The sequence below is a fragment of the Mandrillus leucophaeus genome, unplaced genomic scaffold, assembly GCF_000951045.1.
Source record: "Mandrillus leucophaeus isolate KB7577 unplaced genomic scaffold, Mleu.le_1.0 Scaffold949, whole genome shotgun sequence".
NCBI lineage: Eukaryota > Metazoa > Chordata > Mammalia > Primates > Cercopithecidae > Mandrillus > Mandrillus leucophaeus.
Window position 1 is genome coordinate 874,611 of NW_012110352.1, and position 27,902 is coordinate 902,512.

Sequence of the window (27,902 nt, forward strand, 5' to 3'; positions counted from 1 at the left end):
TTTAGTAGAGACAGGGTTTCACATGTTAGCCAGGATGGTCTCAATCTCCTGACCTCGTGTCATGATCCCAAAGTGCTGGGATTACAGGCGTGAGCCACTGCGCCCAGCCTCTTCTTTGTAGTTTTTGTTTAACTGGCCTTTCTCCTGAGCAGCCCACACAGAACTTGGTCAAATATCACAGACTCCGAAAGCACTGGTGGAGAATAGGAGCTACCACTCAAATGCTGGCTTGTCCGCCACACTATTCGTACTCGTTTGGCATCTCATTTCACATCCCATTAACCTTTTTAGTATCTTTTTTAAAGCATGTGAGTGTTCTCAGTGTTATCTCCACAAGGTCATGAGAATTTTCAAACAGAAACTTCTTCAAAACTCCCGAGGAAGTGACCCGTAAAGTGGCAAGGCTGCCATTCTGGAGGAATAGGACTTCAGAGAGGACAGGAAAGCAGCAGCTCTCTCCTAAAATGGACCTGATGATGTGCCCTTGCATGGTGGCTTCCTGCTTTATCAAGCTCAAAGGCTGCTGCTTGTCTCGGGGGATGATGAAGCCCAGAGCAGGGAATTTTAGGTGAGAGTTAACAAGAAATTCCTGAGCTGCAGTTCCCAGGAAAGTGGTGGGCTGTGGGTGGGAGGAAGTGGTCAGAATATAGCCTCTGCATTACTGTGTCTGTTAACAGCCTGTTAATATTTTATCAATGATCACATCACAGCATATAGTGAGCCACCACTTAGGGCAGAAGAGAGAGATAACCTGCTAAACTTCCTGTTTGAGGTTCTTTTCCCTCTTGAGATAACAGAATTTCTCATCAAAGCTGGGAGCCGCTTGAGCAGGGAGACCAGTCTGGGTGAAGGCCAGGCTTCAGCCAGCTGAGGAGAAGCACATGCACTTCCCAGCCTGGGCCTCTGTGTCCCAGAGTGGGCTGCTGCAGGCACGAAAGAATCCCCTGTCTGTGGGCCCAGGGCTGAGTGGGAGGGAACAGAGTTGGCCCTGCCAGGCCTCATCACCTTCCTTTAGCACGAGGCTCTTCTCTTGCCTGTCTCCCTTCTCCCACACCTGCATTTCTCCTCTGGTCCATAGACAGAAGGCCCCTGGCTACCTGAATGGGCACTGCTTGTGCTTCCCCCAGCAAGTTCCAAAGTCTTGTGCAAGGGAAGGAGATGAGGGAGGAGAGGCTGAACCCCAGGGTCACTCCTTTTAAAGTCACATAAGGGTCTTGTGAGGCAAACTCAGAAGGATTCCGGATTAGCTGCACAGCATATCCCTGCTACCTCCTTAGCACTGCCTCTCCACCCGATTGCTCAATTTCCCAGAGTCCTTCCATTGCAAGAAGCAGTTTTCATCATGCTTTCCCCAAAAGCTCATGTAGTGGCAGGCCCTTATTTCATATGGATTGTAATTTAAGGGGACTTACAAGACTATTTTTATCAGCCCTTGACACCCCTATTTTATGTCACTTTTGTCATGTCTTTCACAGGACAGCCCATATGCTGCCTTGTACCACAGTTAGGTGTCCATGTCTTACCTCCTGTAGATGAGCTGTCAGTTTCTACAGGGTACAAACTTTACCTTGTTCACTCTCATCACCCTCAAAGCCCTTTGCACATTTCCTGACACAGAGTAAGAGTTCAGTGAGTGTGGGCTGGCCAGCAGATGGCTGTTTGAATAGCTGGACAAAGGTCTTTCCGAAAGTTGGAGCTTGCCTTTCCACTAAGAAGCCAGTTTCAGTCCTTCCCCCATTAATGATCACATAGCAGTGGGTCACTAGGGCTCCAAGGGGGAGAAAATATGAGTCACATTATTATCAGAGGAATGAGAGAGGGCAGAACATCTCTCCTTGTGCAAGGGTCAGAGCCATGAGGCTGGAGCATTAAACATAGTGGCCTTCACTATCCCCTAGGTTTGTGGCTAATCTAAATTACTTTATGAGGGAAGGCAATGGGGTGAACTGAAAAGTGTTTGCCCTGGACCCAGGAGTCGGGAATATTTCTAGGAAACTACTTAGAGCAAATCCTTTCTTGCTTAACCAGCTGGAGGGAACAGTTGCTCTTTGTTAGGTCTTCCCTGGCTTTTCTGGTTGAGGATGAACTTCTAACTCCTTCCACTGAAACTTCCCAGATTAACAAATGTAGGAGGATCCCTCAGGCCAGCCTCCTTCTAAGATGAAGGGAAGCTGTGTGCTCTATATCCAGCAAAGGCCCTTATATTCCAGTGACTGACAGGGACACGAAGCCTGCAAGAGTTTGAAGAGCAATATGTTCTCATACACCTTCTGAGACCAGAATGCTGGGCCCATGTTGCTGTGAGAACTTTCTAAGCTTACGTTCAAACTCTGACACTGACCTGAGTGATATTACTCACATATCTGGGCCTCCATTTTGTCTCTTGTAAAAGACCCACTTCACTGGAGTATGTAGAGAATGCAGTAAAATCAGTGGATCTGCAAGTGCTTTAGCAGCCAGATGGTAGGTCATCAGAGCCCATACCAGATTGCTGCCTACTCAGCATAGCAGAGCCAGCAAGGTGGTTTTATCTTCCAACCTCCAGTGGCCCCCAATCAAGAGCTCTGGGGTTCCTGGTGCCAAACCAGAGACATGACTTCTTGTTAAGCTTTTACCCAGGGAGCCTTCTCTCTCTACCCTTATTCCTGCCTGCTGCCATTCCCTCTAAATGGATTTGGTTGCTGACATTCTAGTCTCTGCACCAAAGAAGGCTCACTTCAGAAGTGCAAGGGTAGTGTCTGATACAACAGGCTATGTGCTGAGGCCCTCTAGATCCAGGGGCTGGTTAAGCTGAATCAGGTAGGGCCCCATTATTGTCAGTGTTGCCACAGTGAACACCCTTATGAATGGGGCTTTGTTAATTCCTAGTGAGGGTAGAACAGGGCCAAATCATTGGTCTCCCGAACTGCCACACCTTCAGAGTTAGGGGAATTGGAATTGAGGTATTGTGTCTTACTCAATGTAAGCCTGGCATGCTCCTGGTAGAGCAGCTAGCGGGGCCCAGGCTGGCCAACATAGCAGGAGAGGGCAGTTCCAGATGGTACACTTGATGATTTGCCAGATTGTCCTCATGGGCGACCAGGATTGCCTGTGTGCCCTCCTTGTTACCTGGTTGGCTGTGAGTTATTTTCCTCAGGCAGCTTAGGGACCTCTAGAAGGCTCTTCTATTGGCTGTGAATAGTGTGGGATCAGCAGGGTCCTATTTTGGCAGTCAGGAGACTGAGGGAACTAACACTATCTTTGTGGCCCTGGGAAAATCTATTTACTTGTGTGGGCCTTAGTTTCCCCATCTGCCAAATGCAGATGATTAGATCCATTTCACCTTCCTCATGATAGTGGTTCAGAGAATGAAAGGAATAAATACATCATCATTTAGCAAACAACTGAAAACAATTGTTATGAAAAGGAAAGAGCCCTGGGGAAGTTGAAGAGGTTGGAGTTGCCTTGGGGAGGAGATTGTCATGCTTTCTAATTATTTCTAGTAAGGTCTAGAATTGTCTATCCACCCTGTGGAAAGAAATGCCAGTTTCCACCCTCCCCTCCCCTTAGGCGAAATCCCTCGAGTTTCACTTGCCCATTCTGGGCCCCTTTTAATCAGTAAGACAGTTACTCAATCAACAAGTGTTTATTGATCACCTAGTGTGTGCCCGGCACTGTTACAGATACTCTGGGGGAAACAGAGAGGTCTAGGATATGGCCCCCACCCACCGAAGGGTTTACAATGTACTTGTGAGATTGGACACACACACACACAAATAATGATCAATCAAAAATTGCGAATACTAAGCATCAAGAAGCAATTTATACATTGAGGGTTGGGGTAGGGAGGGGTAGGAGAGGGATGGAGTGATCAGAGAAGGCTCAATGAAGTAGGTGATGCTGAGGAAGTTCTCCAAGCCTGAGGAGGACTTGGCTAAGGGAGAGGGCCTTCCAGGTTGGGAGAGCAGCTGGAACATGGACAAGAAGGTGGACATGTGAAAGGCATGTTACAGACAACAGATGGGCCCTCTCTGCTGACACTGAGGTTCGAGGAGGTGTGCTGAAATTTTTCAGAAGCCAGTCATGCCTAGACTGGTGAGGGAAAATACTTTGGTGTATGACCCCTCACTCCCACTCCAGGGTAAAGGGAACATTTTCAGACCTTAGAGGTGGAACTGTCTTCCTGGGAACCATTCTCCACTCCCACCTCAGCTACAATCCCAGGCAGCAGTGCAGCTGTCACTCAGATCATGGACACAGCACCGTGGGCATGGATATGCCATGTTGGAGCCCTTAGATGCCCTCTAGCCACTCTGGAACATCTTCTGATGGACAGTGGGGGAATCTGAAGGGACTTGCTTGATGCTGTGGTCTTTCAGAGGCTCTGTAGTGCTCTGTGGGTGGACCCTGGGGGGGCCTGATCTCAGTTGAGCTGATTTTCCATTACGCCTGAAGACTTTCTAGGGGGCTGCCTCTCGCTGGCAGAGTAGAAACACCCACTGGAGCCACTGCACACATCCACCTGGCTTCTTAGATAGCAAGGTTCTTATTCTTTCTTGGCCACCACCAAGGAATGGTGTCTTCCTCAGTACCCCACAGCTCCCACACTGTCATCCCCCAGCCAAGGGCCATCCCTAGAAAAACTGGTTTACTGTTTCTAAGGAAACCATTGTCTATAGCCCTTAGCCTTGTGGTTTAGGCAAGAGGCCAGGTCAGGTGCCCCAGAGTGAGGCAGGGGCTTCAGCAAAAGTTGTGATCGCAGCTTCTGAGGCAGTTCCTCAGTGGAGTCAGAGTCTGCTGCCACCTGAGCTTTCCACCAGATCTTCTTTCCTTTCCTTGTGCTTTCCTCAAGCCGCAGGCTTGATCCCCAGCCCACAAATATGAGAGAATTCTGGAAAGTGCTCTGGGAAATGGGATCTGTTTTTTTGTTTTTTTGTTTTTTTTTCATTTTTAGTTTTTTAAATGTCCCGGGCTGCCTTCCTGTCCTCCCATCCTGCATCCTGCATCCTGCTTTCTGTTCCCTGGATACTGTAAGATGGTTTTATTTCAGTTCATGTACAAATTAGTCTGGACACTGTGGAGTCATAACGAGAGTGGGATGGAGGTTCCAGGGCCAATCAGTTTCTTTGGAGGGAGGCTTGAGAAGTAGGTTAGAGCAATGCCCACAAAAGCCACTGCTTCTCCTTCCCATCCCCAGCAATGAGCTAAGAGCCAACCTCAGCCAGAGAGAGGGTCTTTGATCACAGAGGGTCAGTCAGTGGGATGTGATTAGTGGGTTTGGGGATGGAGTCCCAGGTAAACCAGAAGGCAAAGGGATCCTCTGAGGCCTGGCTTAAGGTAAGGGGATAGGGTTTCAAGTTGAGGGTTGGGGACTCAGGGCAGGGGAGCGGCAAGGTGAGGAAAACAGAAAGGCTGGCATGGCGAGCATCCTTGGCAATTCAACCTGCATGCTGTTACACTAGCCCCCATTTCTGCCTTTGCTCAATCCAATGGCCAAAGTCAGTCTATCAGCAGCACCTTCTGACATGATCCAGTGGTAATGTCCCTCACCTGTGGCCCTTGGGGTGCTGTCCACTGTTTTTCACAGACCCAGCCACCCCCTAGCTCTGGCCCCTGGTTCTTCACACATACCCTGTCAGGCTGTAGGAATTGAACTCACTCTTGACTTTGGGAAGTTGACCAGGCCTTGGAGAGCTCCTTGTGGCAAGAGGTTGGGCTTGGTAGGCATCGTAGTAGTTGGAGCGATTTCTCTGGGATGAGCAGGAAAAGCAGAGGATGATTCCAGCTATCAGGGAGAACAGGGAAGAAATAATGCCCAAGTAAAGAGCCTCTCCAATCTCAAATTTCATGCTGTCAGGCACCAGTGGTGAGTAGAAGTCCCGCAGGATCCCATGAAGATTCCAGGCAACAGGAATGAAGCCCAGGAGGCCTCCAAGGATGAAAAACACTCCACCTGCTACCGCCACTCTGTCTTTGGCTCGGGATTCCTGGCAGAAGACTGTACATTTCATGCCCACCACAGAGATAATGCAGGCCAGGGAGGAGATTGCACTGGATGTCACCATCATGGCCTGGGCAGCCTGGATGTCAGCGGGCAGGCCCAGAAGGGTGCTATAGATGTCACACTGGGTGATACCTGTGCTGTGTGTGGCACACTCCATCCAGAGGCCCTTGGAGAAGCCGACTGCTGTCACAATGCTGGCACCGACGTAAGAACTTGTTTTCCAGCTGGGAAGCAGCATGGCAACCAGTGTTCCCAAAAGCCCCAGAAGGCCTAGGATGTAGCCCACAAGTTGGAGGCCAAGAGAGGCCATGGCAGACCTCTCAGTAGAAGCGTCTTCAGGGACTGCTCCCTTGTCTTCAGGCTGAAGCTCTTGCTCCTTGGACACCTCTAATCCCTCATTTCAGAGTCTCTCTGCCAGGCTGACTTCTTTCCTCCTTACAAGTGTCTGTGGGTGGCCACAGGCAGGCTCAAGAAGGCATCTAGAAGACCTAAAAAAATCCATAAACCAGATTAAATATTGACCAGAAGCTTATGAGAAACCAGAAAACGCTGGATGCCTTTTGACCTTTGTTATCTTTAGAAATAACACATGAGAAAGGAAAAAAAAAAAAAAAAAAAAAAAAAAAACTTTGAACGTGGAGCCAAAATGTCATCGCCTCCTGCGTAGGCACATGCCTTAGGTTGGCAGCTGGACAAAGCCAGGAGCCAGACAGGTGGCTGCCTTCCGGGAAGGTGATGATGGCTGTGGCGGTTGTGGTGGCTGTGTTAACTCAAGTACTAGTCTCTAAGGCCTGCTGTTTAATACATTGCCAAGCAACAGTGCCATAGGGCCCCTCAATTGCAGACTGAGGTCAAACTGCAGACGGCATCTGGAGGAACAGATCCGAGAATGTAGCCTTGGACCCCAGCTTATTAGAGGCCTCTTGAATCTCCAGGGGCCTATAGAGTAGTGGCCTAGCCCTGAATCATTCTGCCCATGTTGAAAGTCTACTCCAGGGCAGATGGGGGTAGGCAGCAAAGCCTTCTGTCCATACTCTGAGAGTTCAGATCCTCCCAGCCATGCCCAAATACCCCTCTGCAGCCTAGTCTAAGGCCTCCTGCATGTGTAACATGCCCAGACATTTCCTGTCCAGTCTCCTAAGAGATGCTCCCATCATCAGCCTCTTGGATGATGAGGGGGCACTCTGGAACAAGGGTTCCAGGACTGAGAGGGAGCCTTGAAATTCCCTGGGACATGTGTTAGGGGGACAAGAGTCTGCCACGGAGGAAAGGGAAACTGCTCTAGAATATAGGGCTTTGCATGAGGTGGGTATCTGAGTCAATGCTTTGGAATCTCAGAGCCATATAAGATTTTGCAGTGTTCAAGGAGCCCCCAGTGTTGCCAAGATTCAGGACACTAAGGGTCGAGGGTACACTTCCCCATTCTCTATAAGACCCTCTGACCCATTGATTTTTCTTTCTTTCTTTTTGAGACAGGTTCTCACTTTGTCACCCAGGCTGGAGTACAGTGGCATGATCTCGGCTCATTGCAGCCTCGACCTTCTGGGCTCAAGCGATCCTCCTGCCTCAGCACCCCAAGTAGCTGGGACTACAGGAGCATAGCACCACATCTGGCTAATTGTGTGTGTGTGTGTGTGTGTATGTGTATTTTTTGTAGAGATCGGGTTTTGCCGTGTTGCCCACACTGGTCTTGAACTCTTGAGCTCAAGAAATCCGCCTGCCTCAGCCTCCCAAAGTGGTGGGATTACAGGCATGAGCCACCATCTGACCTAACCCACTACTTTTTCAACCCACCACAATCTGGCTATTCCATTTTAGCCTTCTTCAAGATTTCTCTTTCCCTACTCATCTCTTAAATGTGAGTATTCCTCAGAAGTCCATCCTTTTCTCAATTAACACTCTGTCCCTGAGCAAACTCATCTTGCCCCCATAACTTAATCTACTACCCATCCACTGACCCTCCAAATCTGAATTGCCAGGATAGACCCTTCTGAGCTTCAAGACTGGCAGAGCAATCACCTAGTCAGAATCTCCACAGGGAAATCTCATAGACATCTCGAATTTGACATGTCCAAAAGAGAACTCATCACCTCCCCCATGCAGCTTTCCCCAAACAGTTCTTCCCTGGGTTCCCTGTGTTCACTGAATGATACTTCTATCCGTCCCCTTGTGCCAGACCAAAATCTGGAAAGTGATCTTTGGCATCTTTCTTGTACTTACCTCCTGCATCCTATAGTCCCTATGTCCCACCAGTTCTACCTTATGAATATACCTCAAATCTATGGTTCCTTTGTCTCCATTTCCACTGCTACTTCCCTAGTTCAGAGTTTCACCATTCTTTTTTTTTTTTTTTTTTTTGAGACAGAATTTTGCTTTTGTCGCCCAGGCTGGAGTGGGGTGGTGTGATCTTAGCTTACTGCAACCTCCACCTCCTGGGTTCAAGCGATTCTTGTGCCTCAGCTTCCTGAGTAACTGGGACTACAGGTGCATGCCACCACACCCAGCTAATTTTGTATTTTTAGTAGAGACAGGGTTTCACCATGCTGGCCAGGCTGATCTCGAACTCCTGACCACAAATGATCTGCCCATCTCGGCCTCCCAAAGTGCTAGGATTACAGGCGTGAGCCACCATACACGACCTCCTCATTCTCTTTCACCTGGATTATAACTGGTCTTTCTCCCAATTCATTCTCTACATCATTGCCAAGGTGATCTTTCAACACATTAATCTGATCAAGTCACTACTCTACATAAAGCATTCCAATGGCTCCCCACTTGCTAAAATGTAAAAGTGCAAACTTGCTTGTACTCCATGACCTCTCAAGCTTCATCTCTTGCCCTTTCCCTCCTCATAGTCTATACCATTGTGGAACTAAATTACTTCCAGTCTTCAATCATGCCATGTGGTCTTTTGCTCCCAAATAGAAATAGAACAGAATGTTCTATGCAGAGTGTTAATGTATTCTTCTTCCTCTGTTTAGTGCCTTCTCGTCTTTTAGGATTCAGTGCAGATGTCTCTTACTCTAGCCTGGGTCAAGTACCCCTCCTGTCTATTCTTACAGTATCTTGTGTTTACTTCCATCATAGTAATAATAATAATAATAGTAACACTTATGTAGTGTTTCTTATGGGACCATTATAAGCACTTTTTACGTGCTAACTTATTTAATCATCACAAGTTTTTTTGTGGTAGGCACTAATAATCCCTATTGTATAGATGAAGAAACTGAGGCAGAGATAGTACATTTTGCATTATGTTGCAATTTCCTGTTTAAACCCTTATTCTTCCCTATTAGCCTGTGAGCTACTTGAGGGCAAGACTGTATCTTATTTATCTCTGTATCTCATGTGCCTTACACACTGCTTTACCCAGAGCAGCAATTCAAAAACTATCTTCTTAATGAATGAATGAAGTTGGCAAAGAGGTTTGAGGGGCTCCATGTGACTAAAATATAGGGACTTCCCAAATGAGTCAATAACGCTTCGGTGTAAGGGTCATTGAAGTGCTGCCCAATGTTGGGAAAGAAGAAGGAGAGAGAGATGGGGGATCAGAGGAAGAAATAGGTAAAGGGGGAGAGAGAGGGCAGAGCTTCGCCATATATATAATGTATATTATATATATTTATAATATATATATATATTTGTGGAATATTTCGTCTCTTCAACCAAATCCTAACAATTTGAGGGTGAAAAAATATATATTAAATGTCTATCATGCTTCCACAGCATTGGGCACATGATTGATAGTCAATACGATTCATCAGCATTGGAAACAACAATGCCAGTGTTGATGCAAAGCACTGCAGAGCAGGAGCTGATAAACATTTGATGAATGGAGAGAGACATAGTTTGAATCTCACCTCTGTCACTCATTAACAAGTCTTTCTTGACATTGGTTTTTTATTGCTAACCTTGGCACAATTCTACCTGTCCTGATCATGACTGTGCATCTCATTGAGGCCTTCAGTGCTGCTTGGAAATCCTTTTACTTCTCCCTGGTAAGCACCCTTCTGATGACTACTTCAAATATTTACTACTACTTTTTGAGCTCCCTACCCTACCTCCTCCCTGTGCAGCTGTTACTTCTATCTTGATCATTCTTTTTGCAGTCAAGATCCTTAAGCCATTCATTATTGATGTCTCCACTTCTTCACCCTCCCACTCACTGCTCAGCCCTCTGCAGTCTGGCTGCCACCATTAGCCCTCCACTGAAAATATTCTCACCAAAGTTATCAACTCTTTTCTTGTTCCAAAATTCAATTATCATATCTCTGTCATCTCACCTTGTCTCTCTCCTTCATAAAACTATCTTCTCCCTTGTTTTCTGTAGCACCATTCCATCTTACCTACTTCTCAAAATGATTCTTCTAGTTTTCCTTTATAAGTTCCTCTTCTGCTGCTCACTCTTTAAGTCTAACTATCTATCTCTGCCCCTGTAGCCTCCTCAGGGTTTCATCTTGACTTCTAGACGGCTCTTCTTATCCTTCACATTCTTCATGGGTTATCTCATCCACTCTGTCTTCATGCCAGTGACACCTGAATTCATACCTCTGCCACAGATTTCTCTCCTGAGCTCAAGATTTGTGTAGTTAACTGTTACTTGGAATGGCCCTACCTGAATGTTTTAATGGCCTCAAATTCAACATTTGCAAAGCTGGAATCATCTGCCCTTTCTCTCCCCATGCCCAAACTGCTCCTCATGCAGTGTTCCTTACCTCAGTAGGGCCATCATCCAGTTAATAACCCAAGCCAGTTATCCTTGCTTTTTCACTCTTGTTGACATATAATTAATTGTAACGTACCATCAGGTCTGCCTTCAGAAATAGACCGTGAATCCATCTACTTCTTTCTGTTGCCACTGCCCAAACCATAGTTCAGACTATGCAACCATTGTTGCTTGACCATTTGGAAATCTCATAGACACTTCAAATTGATCTCTCTAATTTCACTTCTGCCCCAATCCTGCATTAATGAATTACCCACCCAGTAGTCAAAGATCTTTGTAAAGTTGAAATCAAATTGTGACTCTCACGTCACCTTTTGCCATGCTTAAAAATCTTCAGGAGCTCAGCCGGGCGCGGTGGCTCACACCTGTAATCTCAGCACTTTGGGAGGCTGAGGTGGGCAGATCATGCGGTCAGGAGTTTGAGACCATCCTGGCCAACGTAGTGAAACCCCGTCTCTACTAAAACTACAAAAATTAGCTGGGCGTGGTGGCATGTGCCTGTAATCCCAGCTACTTGGGAGGCTGAGGCAGGAGAATCACTTGAACCGGGAGGTGGAGGTTGCAGTGAGCTGAGATTGTGCCACTGCACTCCAGCCTGGGCGACAGAGCAAGACTTTGTCTCAAAAAACAAAAAACAACAACAACAACAACAACAAAAATCTTCAGGAGCTCTTAAGTATTTCAGGATGAAGTTCAAACTTGCTAGCCCAGGAAACCAGGAAAGCCCTCCATTATTTCACCCCTGCTTTTCTTCACAGCCTCATCTCACACCATTAACCTCCAACCTCATGCTTTATGCATACACCTACATACACATATGATCCAGCCAAACTTAAGCACTTGAATTTCTCTGACTTTGCCTTTCTCTGTGTGTCCAAGCCCTTACGCATGCTATTCTACCATCCACCATTTGCTTGGATAATTGCAAATCATCTTTCAGGACGCATCCTTGCCTTGAAACCATCCTTGGGCCCTCCCTGCTGCTCACCCAGGCTGGGCTCAGTACTTTTCTCTTCCTCCTCCTATTTGTATCTGAGCTTTCAGTGAGAATTGGTGAGATACCTTGAGGTTTTCAGGGGGAAGACCTACTTACTGCTTCCCAGTGGAGCAGCTCCTGCTTCAGCCTTCCTGGGATGGCAGCAGAAGAGCCAAGCTTGAGTTTCTCAAGGGAATCAACAGTGTCCCCAAGAGGAAAGCCTCTCCCCAGAGCCTGTCCTAAGTAGTAGTAAGTAGGCAAGTATTTTGGGGTGAGGGAGAGGACAGAGTCAAGAAAATGCCATTACTGAGGCTTAGAATCTCTAGAGTCTGACTTGACATAGCAGCATGCCTAGGCAGGAGGAAGAACAAGTTATTGAAGCTTATTCGAGTGGCAAAAATGGCCCCATGCAGGGGCGGGGGACGTGGAGTGATGGGTTCAGCTTTCCACCAGGGTTAGGAAGACCAGTTAAATGGCAAATGGTTGGGTGGTGAGCCAGGCTGGATTCAGCCAGGGTTTTGTTTGTCTGATGAGCAGTAGAGGTGAGGGCAGACAGGGTCCTGGTGTTAGAATCACAAGATCTAGCTTCTTGTTGTGTCAGTTCTGCCTGGAACCTGTTGAGGGAGTCCTATAGCTTCTCTAGGCCCTAGTTTGTCATCTCCAAGATTTTGAGTCTCAAATAAAGGCATGGGGACAGGAAGCCACTTTGACAAATATAGAAGACTGAAGAGCTGTTATTAGAAGCAGCCAGCTTTAATAGAAACCTCTCTTTGAGGGATCCTCCTAGAAGTCAAGTACTGGCTGTTCTGGAGGTACAGAAGACTCTAGGCCTTGCCAGCTGAATTTGTCTTCTGGGCATGGGGCCAACATACTCCATGGCCCAAGGACTGGGCAAGAAAGTGTAACTTAGGATCCTTACTTAATCTTCCCTAGTGGGGGGATTGGAGCTGCAGGAGAGGATTAGGAGGGTCAAGATTGACCGCAGCTCCTGACTTAACCCCTTCTCACCTGGGCACTTTCCCTGCTATTCTCCCCATCTCTTGCTCCAAGAGTCTTATGCGTGGTACTGTTTATTTGGCAGTACCCTCCTAAGAGTACATGGGACAGGCACTTGGGGTTCCCAGGCTCAAGGAAGGAACTGATGTGGCCTTCTGGGGCTGATGGTGGCCACCACAGCCCTCTTCTGTCAGTCAGCCTCATTTCTCCATCTCTTGATCTCGCTGCCCCTCATAAGAATCTGAGACACTTGCCCCCTTCTCTGAACCTCACTTCCAGCTGCCAAGGGCACTAGTATGTGGCAAAGCCATTCCCTCGAGGCTCTACTTTCTCAAAAGTTTGTCCTTAGTGCAGTTCATCTTTCCTTCTGCATCAATTGATTGATGGCAGTTCAGAGAATTGCAACTGGATTGAGAGATTTTCTAATTGTTTGAAAAGGAAGTTGATTTTTGTCCTGATTATCAAAGTAAAGCATTCTCACTTTAGAACACTGGAAAACACAAAAAAGCAGAATTTAGAAAACAAAAATCGCCTACAATCTCCCCAGGCAGAAGGGCTGTGAATGTTTTGGTTCCAACTTCATTTTCAGAGAGGGCACTTGAATAGAGTAATGCCTCAGTCCAAAGAAGGAATTTCTAATGACAGACTTGCAGACCAGTGGGGGAGAGTTATTGAAGGGCTTCATGGGGAAACTTTATGACTTCACTTAGGAACCCACCTTCTGTTACGTCCCTGAGCCTTCATGCCAAGGAGGGCACTGGAACTGGCTGTGAGGGAGTGCCCCTTCTGCCCCTCCTCAGCCCCCTACACTTAGGCAGAGTGTGGCTCCCTTCCTCCAATTTTTATCCCAGTCCTTTTAACCCCCCAAACCAGAAAATATCTGATTTGGAGAGTGCTTTCTCTGGTCCTGAAGTTTTAAAGACTAGAATCTTTGTGATAGCTTTGAGGAAACAAATACCACCAACCCAACCCTCCCATACCCTTCACTCAGAAACCCAAACTGGCCCAGCCTGGCTCCACCATGGGGTAAATGGATAGTGACTAGGAAGGAAGAGTGCCCACCTCGGTGAATTTAAAAGGCAGCAACTATATCAGGATGGAGATACTTACAGGGCAGTTCTTTGCAGAGCCTTGGAGGGGGAGATGCCCCTGGAGAGGGAGAAAGGGATCCTGAGGGAGGGGAGCGAAGTACAAGGGGCCACGGGCTGAGGTGATAAAGGATTTCTAATCGTTAACCACAGCTTTGCAAAATCCATCTGCAAATCTGAGCCGTGGGTCAGAGACTTATTACAGATCAGAATTAAACCCCTGGAGGCTGGGAAAGATTGAGGTACTTTAGGAAAAAAAAAAAAAGGGTTTGGTGGGTTTTGTGTGTGTGTGTGTTTTTTTCTGTCAAAAACTCCACTCCAGCTGGGCTTTTGTGTGGTGACCTCTGTGAACCCAGGAGAGGTCTTGTGGGGAGGGGATTTGGCCCAAGAAGGAATTCAGAACATTCCTGCTTTGAGGGTGGTGAGAGGAGGGGGCTCTGTCCCGCCAATTAGGTGTCCCTGGCTAGCAGCCCTGAAGCCCAGTGGGGAGTAAGCTGCATAAACACAGTCCTGGTGAGCCAGTGCCCAAGCAGCCCTGCATGGCCTGCAGCCTCACAGACTTTTCTACTCAGCATGATTCTCTGGCAGGCCCTCAGCCCTACCCCACCCCTAAGGTTGGTCCCAAGGCTCAAGGGCAAACATGGGTACTGTAACTTCAGACTCTGAGTTCAAAGAGCAAGTCCTACAAGGTGGAACTGAGTAGGCCAGCATAAGGACAGGGCTCTCCTTTTTACCACACACGGCAGTGCCATGCACTATGTCATTTAAGCCTCTCAAAAATGCTGTGAAGGCCAGGTGCAGTGGCTCACACATGTAATCCCAGCATTTTGGGAGGCTGAGGCGGGTGGATCACCTGAGGTCAGGAGTTCGAAAACAGCCTGGCCAACATGGTGAAACCTCGTCTCTACTAAAAATACAAAAATTAGCTGGGCGTGGTGGCACACACCTGTAGTCCCAGCTACTGGGGAGGCTGAGGCAGGAGAATCACTTGAACCCGGGAGGCAGAGGTTGCAATGAGCCGAGATCACACCACTGCACTCCAGCCTGGGTGACAGAGTGAGACTCCATCTCAAAAAAGCAAAGCAAACAAACAAAAATCCAAACAACAACAATAACAACAAAAACGTGCTGTGGAGTAGTAGAGTGCAGTGACTGGCTTTACTCTCCCAATGCAAAAAAGCTTTCTTGTTTTTTCTAAGTAGAAAAATACTAGGTGCTATTGAAAAGAATTCAGAAAATGAACTATAAAGAAGAAAATAGAGGTCCTCATAATGCCACCAGCCAGAGATAATCATTGCTAACATTTTGATGTAGAAGATATCGATGGGATTTGATGTATAAAATTGAGTCACACTATACCTACAATTTGTGTAACCTTCCATCATTTGTAAATAACATATCATGGACCTATTTCCATGTCCATTAAAACACAGAACTACATCATTCTGTCATGGCTGCACTGCATTCTATATATAAAATATGATTTATTTGTTAACTACTAGACATTTTGTTATTTTCATTTTCACTATAACCTAGCATCTTTGCACATAATACTGACAAAGTCTTAAGAATAGAATTGCTAGGTGAAAGAGTGCATGTTTTAAAGGCCAATACAACATATTACAAAAATAGGGCAGCCGTTACTATTTCCAGATGAGGAAACCTAGGCCCAATGAGATGAAAAGAGTTGCCCAACATCCCTAGTTGAGCAGTAATAGACCTGGAATCTAGGTCTGTAGATGTCTAACTTGGCAAACTTTGCGATGTACAACACCAACTCCCTCCCAAGGATTCCCATGTACGAATGATAAGGTCACTGTTCATTGAACACTTGCTAGGTGCCAGGCACTGTCCTGAAGTGTTTCCTATCCATAGTCTCTCTGTGCTAGTACAGAGCAGAGTGAGGCGTGGGTACCAAACCTGGCCACCTCTAGAGCTTGCCTCATAATCATTATGCTTGACTCTCTTTTTCAAGTCATATCAAAGCAAACAGTCAGATTTGTTGCCTACAGTGAACTCAGTGAAGCAAACCAGAAATCATCCTCCTTCCCAAGGCAGCCCATCCCTACCTTGCAGGTACAAATGGAGCCCTGACCCCCTGGCAGTGCTCCTGAGCAAGGGTCTCTCCAGGTCACTCCCTCTTGGCAGGCTGGGACACGCTAAAAGGGCAGCCATGCCTGAGCTCAGGCCTGGGGAGTCTTTGGGCATGAAGGCAAGCAAGGCTGAAGGGGTGGGAGGGATACCAGGCTAATCCTCTAACCAACTATGTGACCTCAGGCAAGTCTCTCCATTTTCTTTCTTCAGGCTTCACCCAGCCGAATTCCCAAGGCTGGGTGAATGAATGTGAATGCATTTTGACAAGTAGAAAATGCTGATTTAACACAGAATATTAGAATTTGTAGTAGAAGGGCACCTTATCAGTTCGTAGTGACTGTGCAGTTGAGGATAGGAAAAGGCAGAATCTTAGGGGCAGGTGCCAGGGCGGATGAGGAGACTGTGTTGGCAGGATGTGGTTTCCAGATTGGCAATCATTCAAGGAATGGGTTCTAACACTGTGTTTCCTTCAGGTCGGCATTGTCAGATCCTGGTGGAATCATGCCAAATATTATGACTCCTCAGTGTTGAGCCTGGGAGGTTCTTTAGTAATCCTTCTGCCAAGACCCCTGCTGAGATCCAAAGAGCTTAGATGGGTGCGGGAATGGAGAGGGGGCTAAAAGAACAGGAACAAATAGCAGTCTGAGAAAAGCAGCATTTAGTTCAGGAGAAAAGTGAGTGGGGAGAGAATAAAGGGAGGGAAATAAGGGTATGGAGAAGCGGTGGGTTGGGGAAGAGGAAAGGAGAAGAGAGAAAAAGGGTCTTTGAGGAAGAAAATCGAAGAGTGCTCTGTAGAAAGCAAGGTCCCGAAGGAGAGGGAGGAAATGATGCTATGAAAAGAGGAGTCTAGAAGGAGAAATAAGAGATTCTAAGGAAAAGGGTGCAGGGATGGACTCTGGGAGAAGAAGTTAGGGTCTAGGGCAGAGAGAGGCTTAGAGATATTTCACCGTCACTATTCCACCAAAAGAAGTTCTTGTCACAGTTACCAATGACCACATGTCACCAAATCCAACGGCCACTTTTTAGTCCTTAATTTCCATGACCTCTCTGCAACATTCAATGCCCTTGATAACCTTGTCTTTCTTGAAATGCTTTCTCCTCTTGGCCTCTGTGATAACAACACTCCTCTGGTTTTCCTCTTATCTTTCTGGGTACTTCTTCATTGGTACCTCTGCCTCTGCCAGACCCTTAAATATGGGCGCTTCTCAGGAGCCTGACCTAAGTCCTCGTTTCTCACTCTGCATTCCCACTCTGGGAAGTCTCATTTATCCTCTGTGGTTTCAATTATCCTCTATCATCTGATGACTTCCAAATCATCATTTTCAGCCCAGACTTCTCTGGGCTTCAGACCTTTTTATACTGGCATCTCCATTTGGATAGCTGAAAGTTGTCTCAAATGCAACATATCCAGGGCCTTGCTCTGTTGCCTGGGCTGGAATGCAGTGGCATGATCACAGCTCACAGTAACCTTGAGCTCCTGGACTGAAGAGATCCTCCTGCCTCAGCCTTCCAAGTAACTGAGACTACAAGCATGTGCCACCATGCCCAGCTAATTTTTATAATTTTTTTTTTGTAGAGATGGGGTCTCACCATATTGCACAGGTTAGTCTCAAACTCCTAGGCTCAAGCCATCCTCCTGCTTCAGCCCCCCAAAGCGCTGGGATTACAGGTGTGAGTCACCATGCTCAGCCTCAAAATTGTATCCTTGATTTCCCTTCAAACTGAAACCAGTCCTCCCTCAGTCTTCTCCCTTTGAGAAAGCCAGTTGTTTAAGCCAGAAATCTCGGAGTTAGCCTTAATTCCACTGTTTTCTCTTTCTCTGACCCTCATTGTATCAGACCTGTAAGTCTTTCCCATTCTACCTCCAAAATTTAGCTCTTTCGTCCATCTGCTGGTTTCCACTTCCACTCCCCTTAGCATCGTCTCTCACTGGGATGTTGCAATACCCTTCTGATTTTCCTACTTTTCCTTTTGACTTTCTACAGTCCATTCTCCACATAGTAGTATGATTTGGCCCCCACCTAGCTCTCCAAACTGGTTTCATACTACTCTCCTCACTCCCCACTCTCCCAACTGGCTTCCTTTCAGTTTCTCAAGCCTACAATGCTCTCCCTCCCCTCTAGGCCTTTACAAGTCCTGTTCCTTCTGCCTGGAACTCTTTCTGGACCCTGACCCTACTCCACCTTCAGCTGGTTTTGTTTGGAAAACTCCTTATCCTTTAGGGCTCAGCTTAAGCATTGCTTCCCTGATTCCTGGGGTCTGTTGGTTGGATGTTTCTCCTCTGTGCTCCCAAAGCATCTTGTTATCCCCCCGGCAATTGTCTCGGATTGCATTTGTTGTTGCTCCTGCATAGGACTGTGAATGCCTGAAGGGTTTGGCTTTCTTTTTTAAAATTTTCTTAATTTAACTTTTATTTTAGGTTCAGGGATATATGTACAGGTTTGTTATGTAAGTAAACATGTGTCATGGGGATTTGTTGTGCAAATTGGGTTTGACTTTCAATTGTTATTTTCATCACTATTCTAGTCTAATACATAGTAGGTGCACCATTGAATTGATGGGATCAGACTGAGAAGAGATTGTGGTAAGAAGGGAAACAGTAGATGGGTCTGGGAAGAAAGGGGTCTAGGAGAAGAGGAAGAAGAGAGAAAATGATTATGTAAGGGAAAGGTGGGTGAAGAAGGAGGGGTGGGTGAAGAAGGGAAGGCAGGAGAAGGGCTCATGAAGACATGTCTGGGAGGAAAGAGAGAATAAAGGTTTGAGAGGCAATGGATAAGCAGATCTAGGAGGAGAAATGTTGAGCAAGTTCTTCCTAAGCACTAATGCACAGACTTAAGATGAAAGGAAGGGAGTGGTAGAGGATCACCAATAGGAGGAAACAAAGGCCAATGTAGCAAGATTTGTAAATTATTTAAAGCTTATTCAATTTAAAAGGCTACTTGTCATTCCGGACTTATTCTTTGAAAAGCTGGTATTAAGGTTTCTTTTGTAAAATAAGAGGTGGTAGTATTTTTCAATGCCCTTAATTACAAAATTAAAAAGTTTGACAACCATATGCTGATTCCCCCTCATTTAAAAAAATTTTGTAATTGCACTGGTCCACAAAAATCCCAAATTGAGGAGAGCTCTGGGAAGAGCACATTCTGTCAATGGGTCTCAACATTTTGGTCTCAGGATCACTTTACACTCTTATTTAGGAAATGATCTAAATGTCTTTCAACTAGTGAATGAATAAACTGGTACATCTGTGTAATAGAATACTACTCCACAATCAAAAGGAATGTACTATTGATACACACAGCTACATGGGTGAAACTCAAATGTGTTATGCTGAATGGAAGAAGCCAGACTCAAAAAGCTGCTTACTGTTACGTTCTATTTATATAACATTCTTGAAATGACACTACTGTAGGGATGGATAATAGATTAGTGGTTGCCAGGGGCTGGGGTGGTAGAAGGGGTTTACTACAATGGTGTAGCATAAGGAAATTATTTGGAGTGTTGAAACTCTTAATTGTTGTTACATAACTCTATGCATTTGTCAAAATTCATGGAGCTGCACACCCAAAAGAGTGAATTTTATACATCCCTCCACATTTTGTCATTCAGAACCTTAATATCTATGCAAATTTAAAAATAAACAAATAAAAGATATTAGTTAACAAATTATTGAGGACTCCAAAGGGCTTTTATTTGCCTGACCTCCAAAGGGTTATATCTATTGACATTGAATATATTTGAAATTAAAACTTACATTTTAACTATTTATATATTACTTTAAAATAAAAATTATGAACCTATTACATTATAACATAAATAATATATATTTATGACAATTATAGTTTTCAAAACAAAAAAATGGCAAGAAAGTGGCATTATATTCAATTTTTGCAAATCTAATGTCTGGCTGAGCACAAGGCAGCTGGATTCTCATATCTGCTCTTGCACTCCAGCTGTTGCAATATGTGGTTTTTGGTTGAAGTGTGTGAAGAAAATCCAGCCCCACAAAGATAGGGAGGTAGAGAAGGCGGGTATTTAATGGCCTTTATAGGCAGAATTCTAAGAATGACCCCCAAATGACCCTCACCTGCTCATACATTCCCTCTCTTTTGGGAGTGTTTCTGATGAGATATCACTCCCATGTTTGTGTTAGTTATATGGCAAAGGGAAATTATCAAGGTTGTACTCACCTAATCACGGGAGTCCTTTGAAAGAGGGTTTGTGACTGGGTGCAGTGGCTCACGCCTGTAATACTAGCACTTTGGGAGGCTGAGGTAGGCAAATCACCTGAGCTTAGGAGTTCGAGACTCCCCTGGGCAACATGGCAAAACCCACCTCTATCAAAAATGCAAAAATTAGCTAGGCATGGTGGTGCATACCTGTAACCCCAGCTACTCGGGAGCCTGAGGCAGGAGAATCACTTGAGCCCAGGAGGTGGAGGTTGCAGTGGGCCGAGATTGCACTGCTGCACTCCAACCTGGGCCACAGAGCGAGACCCTGTCTCAAAAAAAAAAAAAAAAAAAAAGGTTTTCTAGTGGCAGAAAAGGAAGTCGGAAGTCAGAGAGATGCAAACTTGACTATGCTGTTGATGGTTTCCAAATGAAGAGAGCTGCGTAAGAAGGAGTGTAGGTAGCCTCTAGGAGCCACGGGCAGCCTCTGGATGATAGCTAGCAAGTCAAGGGGGCCTCAGACCCACATCCTGAAGGACCTGGATTCTGCTAACAACCTGAGTAAGCTTGTAAGGGGCCTTTTCCCCAGAGCCTCCAGATAAGAGCCCAGCTCAGCTGACCACTTCACCTCAGCCTTGTGAGATCCTAAGCAGGGAACTCAGGTGAACACACCTGGATTTCTAACCTATATAACTGCGAGATGATAAATGGGTATCATACTAAGTTGTTAAGTTTGTGGTAATTTGTTATGGCAGCAATAGAGAACTAATAAATGGTGTGGGGATTCTTGATAACTACACCTAAACTTCACAAGTGGTTTTTTCTTAATGTTTCTTTGCAATGCTGAATCTGAAACTAAACTGTATCAGTGAACCTTTTGTACTCTGTTACATTAAAATCTACTGGTCCGCCAGGTGCCATGGCTCACACCTGTAATCCCAGCACTTTGGGAGGCTGAGGTGGGTGGATTGTTTGAGGTAAGGAGTTCAAAACCAGCCTGGCCAATATGGCAAAACCCTGTCTGTACAAAAAATACAAAAATTAGCCAGGCATGGTGGTGTACGCCTATAGTCCCAGCTACTTGGGAAGTTGAGGCACGGAAATTGCTTGAACCTGGGAGGCGGAGGTTGCAGTGAGCCAAGATTGTGCCATTGTGCTCCAGCCTGGGCGACAGAGTGAGATTCTGTCTCAAAAAAAAAAAAAAAAAAAATCAATTGCACTTTGAATGGATCTGTTATCCATGCATGATTTTGTAACATCATGCATTAGTCATCTGGAAAATATCTGTCTACCCAGTTATGCAGATCTTCCCATTGTTGACTCGCTTTTTGATTGTACAATATTAAAAAATCACATTCATTAATATCCCTACTAATCTTATTAGAAAGCTCTTTAGGATATTGAGAAGCTCGCAAGTTCACAGTGGCTGATACAGGTTTTCCAAAATTTTGCTTTTTCCTTGAAAGCTTAACTTTTATCATTGACAACAAATAGTAACAGTTGTTTTCCTTGAGGTGACAGGATCATTTTGTCCATTTTTAACAAAATACTTGCCAAGCACCCAAGTTCGAATAACCACAATTTATCTGTCAATCATTCAAGTAAAAAAATAAAGTGCTCCCCAGCACTTTGGGAAGCTGAGGCAGGTGGAACGCTTGAGCCCAGGAGCTTGAGACCAGCCTGGGCAACATAGCGACACTATGTCTCTACTAAAAAAATAAAACAATTAGCTGGGCATGGTGGCACAAGCCTATAGTCCCAGCTACTTGGGAGGCTGAAGTGGGAAGATTGCTTGAGGCTGGGAGATCGAGGTTGCAGTGAGCCATGATGGCACCACTGCACTTCAGCCTGCATGACAGAGCCAGACCCCGTCTGAAAAAAAAAAAAAAAAAAAGAGTTCCATAAAAAATTCGCTAGTTTAGCTTGCAAGTCAATTGTGCAAGTGCTTTTCCTCATGACAATTGCACTTCAGTATGCAAAAGTGCTTTATATATCCATATGTACTTCCTATTTTGTCACACAGATGATTACAAAGACATACTCAAAAGTTTGATATTGAATAAAAATTAATAACTTTTGCTGTTTCATTGAGACATTCTTAAATGAACCTGACATTTCTTCTACCAGGAATACATTGGTGACAAAGAAGAACATGAATACAATGTAGTGTCACTGCCTTGATCCATGCTAAGTCGCCAGCACTTTCACCCACCATAGCTTTTTCATCCTCAGTGCAAATGTCAACACAGCAAAAAAAGGCAAATAACGTCTTAGTACTATATGAAACGAGATCTTTTTTGTTTGTTTGTTTGTTTGTTTTTAGAGACAGGGTCTCACTCTATCGCCCAGGCTGGAGAGCAGTGGTGCAATCGTAGTTCACTACAGCCTTGAAGTTCTAGGCTCAAGTGATCCTCCCATCTCAGCCTCCTGGGTAGCTGGGATGACAGTTGTGCACCACCATGCCCAGCTAGTTTTTATTACTTTTTTGTAGAGACAGGGTCTCATATGTTGCCCAGGCTGGTTTGGAACTCCTGGCTTCAAAAGATCCTACTGCCTTGGACTCCCAAAGTGCTGGGATTACAGGTGTGAGGCACCATGCCTAGCCCCATGAAAGCAGTTTTGACTGAACCTCCTGAATCTTAGGGGCTCCCTGGATCTTTGGACCACATTTTTAGGGCTGCCGGTCTAGGCTGAGGCTGGAAGGGGAGGGAAGAGGCCTGGGAAAGAGTGGAGATGAAATTTTAATAATGCTTAGAAATGTCCTGTAAATAGAGGAGACAGCTGGGCATGAAGAGGAGGAGAGGATTCCTAGGTTCCTTCGCAAAGGACCTCTGCTGTTGTTGTGCCCTTTCCTACTCCTGACCTGCCTTGTTCATGAGCTGTCCCAGCCAAGTCAACCGCGACCCTCTATAACTACTCGTATCCTGGGATCTTGAGTGCTCTGTCTTACAAGGCCCCAATGCGAACAGAGAATCCCACCCTGGCCCATGCACCTGTCATAGCTGTCTGCCACCCTACCGTGGAGCCCCAAGGCTACTTGCTAGACTAAATCTATTAGTCTTCTCAGACCAATTACCTGTGTCAACACCATTCCATTTGCATGAAATGAATGCCTGCCATGTCCCCAGTCCTGGGTCAGGTGCTGATGGGAGGGGACGAGACTAAGCCACAGCACCTCAATACAAAGGCTTGCTTCCTATCCAAAACAGTGACTGAAAAGAGGGCTGACACCCCTACATGGGGGAAAGCTCAAATGAGAGGCCTGCAGAAGGAGGCAGATGTTAGCGTGGCTTGGAGGCTTCCTGCAGTCAGTGTGAATTCAAGGAGGACCTGGAAGGGAGGGCAGAATTTGTGTCATGGGGAAGAGAGGTGTTCTAGACTTGGAAGGGGTTAGGGGTGTGGAGATGGTCATGTGCAGGGATACTGTAGTAACAAGCCTGCTGGAAGTAAGGGGGAGAACAGGGTGGAGTCAGAGGTGAGGCTTGAAAGAATAGGGAAAATGTGTAAATGCCTTTTATTCCCATCACTCATGAGCTGCCATTGCGGGTGTCTGAGCAGGATGGAAGCTATGTTCTGGGAAGCCAAATCTGGCCCAGTATGCAAAACACCTGAAAGTATGTGGGACAGAAAAGGAACACTAGCTTCCATACAGTATTTTATTTCATCCTCACTCTAGTCCTGGGAGATGGGTACTATTGTTTTCATCCCCAGGAAATTGAGGCTCAGAAATTGGTTCACTTACCCAACATTACCTGCATGGTAAAGGATCGAGGAAGGCTTCCAACCTAGGCCTGCTTCTAAACCCTGTGCTCTATATAGCCACAATGCATGTGATGATGGAGGGGCAAAAGGAATAATCATAATAGTCACCATTTACTGAGTGCTAACTACATGTCAGGTTTTAAGCAAAATTCATGCACTATTTCTTTTGGTCTTCACTGCAACTCTGTGAAGTAGGAACCATTATTTTTTCCCCACACCCAAGTCTAGCTGTAGGGCCCAAGCTTTTTCCACTTTAAGTTTGACTGCAAAAGTACAGGCATTAGACAAGAAGGCCCTGAGTTAGAGTAGCAGACAAACCTCTCAATAGCTCCTTGAGCCTGGGTAAATTACTTAATCTCTCCATGCCTCAGTTTTGTGCTCACCTTTATTTTTATGGCTTTTTTTGTTTTGTTTTTAGATGGAGTTTCGCTCTATCCGCCCAGGCTGGAGTGTAGTGGTGCGATCTCATTTTACTTCAACCTCCATCTCCCGGGGTTCAAGTGATTCTCCTGTTCCAGCCTCCCGAGTAGCCGGGATTACAGGTGCCCCAAGCCACCATGCCCAACTAATTTTTGTATTTTTAGTAGAGACAGGGTTTCGCCATGTTGGCCAGGAGGGTCTTGAACTCCTGACCTCAGGTGATCCGTCCATCTCAGGCAGATCACCCAAAGTGCTGGGATTACAGGCATGAGCCACTGCGCCCGGCCTCTGCTCACCTTTAAATGGCAGTAATAATAGTAACTACCTCATAAGATTTTTGTGAGGAGTCAATAATAAAACAATAAAGCACTTAGCATGGTGCCTGGCACACAGTAAGCAGTCAATAGATGTGAGCTATTTTTCTTGTCATTGTTTTTGTTAGTTTCTCAGGATCCACATCCCAGGAAAATAGCTGCCACTAGTTACTAGTATCTTTTGCTTACTTAGCCAGGATCATCAGGACACCAAGACTAAAAGGACAAGAGGAAAGACCGCGCTACTGAGAATTCAGCATCGCTTCATCTTCCCAAGGTCTCAGGCCAGGCTGGGAAAAGGGGCTGTCTCAGAGAAGAAAGGATGAAGCGGCTGGCCCAAGGAGCCAGGGGGAGGAGCTGGATGGAAGGACAGGACGGAGAAGGGATGGAGCCCAGCTGGGAGTGACGTTTCCAAACACCTCCCTCCTGCCCACCTTCTTCCTCAGAGCTTTGTTTTTCTAGGCTTCTGCAGTCCAAATGAGGAGCAAATGGGGAGCTGCGAGAGGTTCTGACAAGAGAATCTGCACCACATGGGCCACAGCCCTGGCTCAAATGGTGGACCAAGCGGCGCAGGGTGTAGGAACAGAGCTGACCCAGGAACAAACTGTTCTCCAGAGGGGACCCCCCGTCCCAGGAACCCAAGGGACTGCATATAAGAGTTGGCACATTTGGGACATTTGGACTGGAGGGCAGAGGCCCCAGGCACCATTTGCTATTTATGATTTGGAGGCGGGCCCAGGTTGGGGAGAGAAACTTCTCCTTTGCTCCTCTTTCAGAGCAGGCCCTGTGTTACTTCGGGCCTCCACCAGGCACCCTCACTGGATGTTTAGGCCTCCTGCCTTCAACCCCGGGAGCCCCAGCTTGCAAGGCAGAGGCCAGAGGGAAAGAGGAAGAGCTCCTTTCTGGAGAGGAGTTCAGAACCTGTTGCTGGAACTTTCAACCTGGCATTCAACGTTCTCCTCCCTCTGTTGCCCGCTGGCCTAGGCTCTCGCTTCCCAAGACAGCCCACTCTCCCCACTGTTCCCCAGTGGCAGCGTAGGACTGGGCAGTGGTTAGGAGCACAGAGACTCCCCGAGTTCAAATCCCAATCTTGTCACTTTTAGTTCTGTGACCCTGGGTAAGTTCCCCAGTCTCATCTTTAAAATGCAGCTTTTAATAGTATCTTCCTCACTGGGTTGTTTGTGAGACTTGAATTAATTCACGCAGAGTGCTTAGAACAATGCCTGGCATATAAATGTTTAACAAATGTTCTCTACTTATTATCCACCTCTGTGTCACTTTTCTCTGCCAGAATTGCATTTCCACCTGCTCTCTGCCTCCTTAAACCCAGTCCAGCTCAATCTCCCCCTCCTCCATGAAATCTTTGGGCAGTATCCAGTCTCCTGACCTCTGTTACACCCGGCAATGAGACCAGAACCATTTTGAGAGCAAAGGACAATGACGTGAGCAGCACTAACTAAATTAATCACAGAATAACATCTGTGTTATTCTCCTTAGTGCTATCAAACTTTTTGACTGTCACCCACAGTAAGAAATATATTTTATAGCATGGCCCAGTCCATGCATTTGGTATCAGTGTATTCATTTGATATACAATGCATTTGTATATAAACATTGCTATAGAATATGAAAAAAAATAGCCGTGGGTGTTGGGACATACCTGTGGTCCCAGCTACTTGGGAAGCTGAGGTGGAAGGATCGTTTGAGCCCAGGAAGTCAAGGCTGCAGTGAGCTGTGATCGTGCCACTGCATTCCAGCCTGGGTGACAGGGTGAGACCCTGTCTAAAAAAAAAAAAAGAAAGAAAGAAGAAAAGAAAAAAAATACACTGTCCCAAGAATGATCCTGAGCCTTCCCTCCAGAGGCCCTAAACCCTGAAAAGTTTACAGGTGAATGGCATGTTTGCGGGATGGAGATAGAGTCGAGGGAGGCTGCAGTGGACGGCATGTGGAAGGCCTTCTGAGGCAGAAGACCAGAGAGCAGGCTGAGCTCAGATGTCAAAGGGCTTTAACTGCCACATGAAGGAGTTTGGACATTTTCTATAGGCACTGGAAGTTTTTAAGGAGAAGAAGACCATACTTGGCTATGTATTTTAGAAAGACCTCTGGGGCAGCTGTGAGGAGAATGGATTGGAAAGGCTAACTCACAGACAGGGAAAACTATGAGGAAGCTCTGGTTGAGCATCCAGGTGAGAGAGGACGGATGAGGCCATAATTTAAGAAGCAATTGGGAGAGTGGAGGAGTGCAGAACATGGAGGAGACAAAAGTCAGAAATGGTGAAGACTAAAATCAGCAGCCAAAGTTTTGAGCTTGAGTAACTGGGTCAATATGATGCTGGTTTCCAAGGTAGGTACAGAGGAGATTTGTCCCGGGAGAAAACAGTTCAGTTTTGGAATAAGTTTGAGATACCCATTGGGAAAATTTCAGTGGGAAACATAACTCTCATTCTTTCATTCATTCAATAAACATTTATGAGACTAACATAGATAAACTAACATTTTGTTTTGCCAAAGTAGAAACATTAAAGAAATAAAGTAACTTCCATCATTGCCATCATTTCAAAGAACATTTTACTACCAAAAACTAGGAAGAGCATAATCTCAGAACGAAGGAGAGTCCTTTATAAATTTTTTTTTTTTTTTTTTTTTTGAGAGGGAGTCTCGCTTTGTTGACCAGGCTGGAGTACAGTGGCACAATCTCGGCTCACTGCAACCTCCACCTCCTGGGTTCAAACAATTCTCCTGCCTCAGCCTCCTGAGTAGCTGGGATTACAGGTGTGTGCCACCATGCCTGGCTAACGTTTGTACTTTTAGTAGAGACGGTGTTTTGCCATGTTGGCCAGGCTGGTCTTGAACTCCTGACCTCAAGAGATCTGACCGCCTCAGCCTCCCAAAGTGCTGGGATTACAGGCGTGAGTCACAGCGCCCGGCCTAATCCTTTATAATTGAAAAGATTTATTTATTGAAAAACTTTCCTAGTAAAGTTTTTTTCATTTTGCCATGAAAACATCGCTGTATAATATCAGCCTGTTTTGTGGACTGTAATTGGAGAACCACTGATTCGAGGAATGGGCAAAGGAAGAGAGGCCAGCCAAAGAGACCATGAGGAATGGTTCCAGAGGCAGGAGGAAAACCAAGAAAGCGTGATCATGCAGGCCAAAAGAGGGGACAGTTTCAGAAATGAGGACTTGGCCAACAGTGTCTTTTGCCACCCAGAGTTCAAAGAAGTAATCAAATTTGGCAATTAGGAGGTCACTGGTGACAGACCCCTTTCACTGAGATAATGTGGCTGGAGCCAAACTCCTTTTGGTTGAGGTGTGAGTGGGAAGCCAGGAAAAGCGGAAGTCTAGCATGTAGAGTACTTTCAATAAATTTGA

The 27,902-nt window shown here is 46.0% G+C and overlaps 1 protein-coding gene across 3 annotated transcripts in view; it reads right to left on the minus strand.

Moving 5' to 3' along the window:
- Positions 1-4,933: 4,933 nt before the first annotated feature.
- CLDN2 (claudin 2) overlaps positions 4,934-27,902 on the minus strand; it is a 29,827-nt gene continuing 6,858 nt past the window's right edge. Inside the window, exons 1-2 of one of the 3 annotated variants that reach the window (XM_011970458.1) lie at positions 15,839-15,948; positions 4,934-6,471 (exon numbers count right to left, since the gene is read on the minus strand). In XM_011970458.1, coding sequence (XP_011825848.1) covers positions 5,601-6,293 — 693 coding nt within the window. In that variant the 5' untranslated portion in view covers positions 6,294-6,471; positions 15,839-15,948 and the 3' untranslated portion in view covers positions 4,934-5,600. Of the gene's footprint in view, positions 6,472-13,791; positions 13,980-15,838; positions 15,949-27,902 lie in introns of those variants that run through there. The other 2 variants (XM_011970456.1, XM_011970457.1) reach the window with 2 other exon arrangements.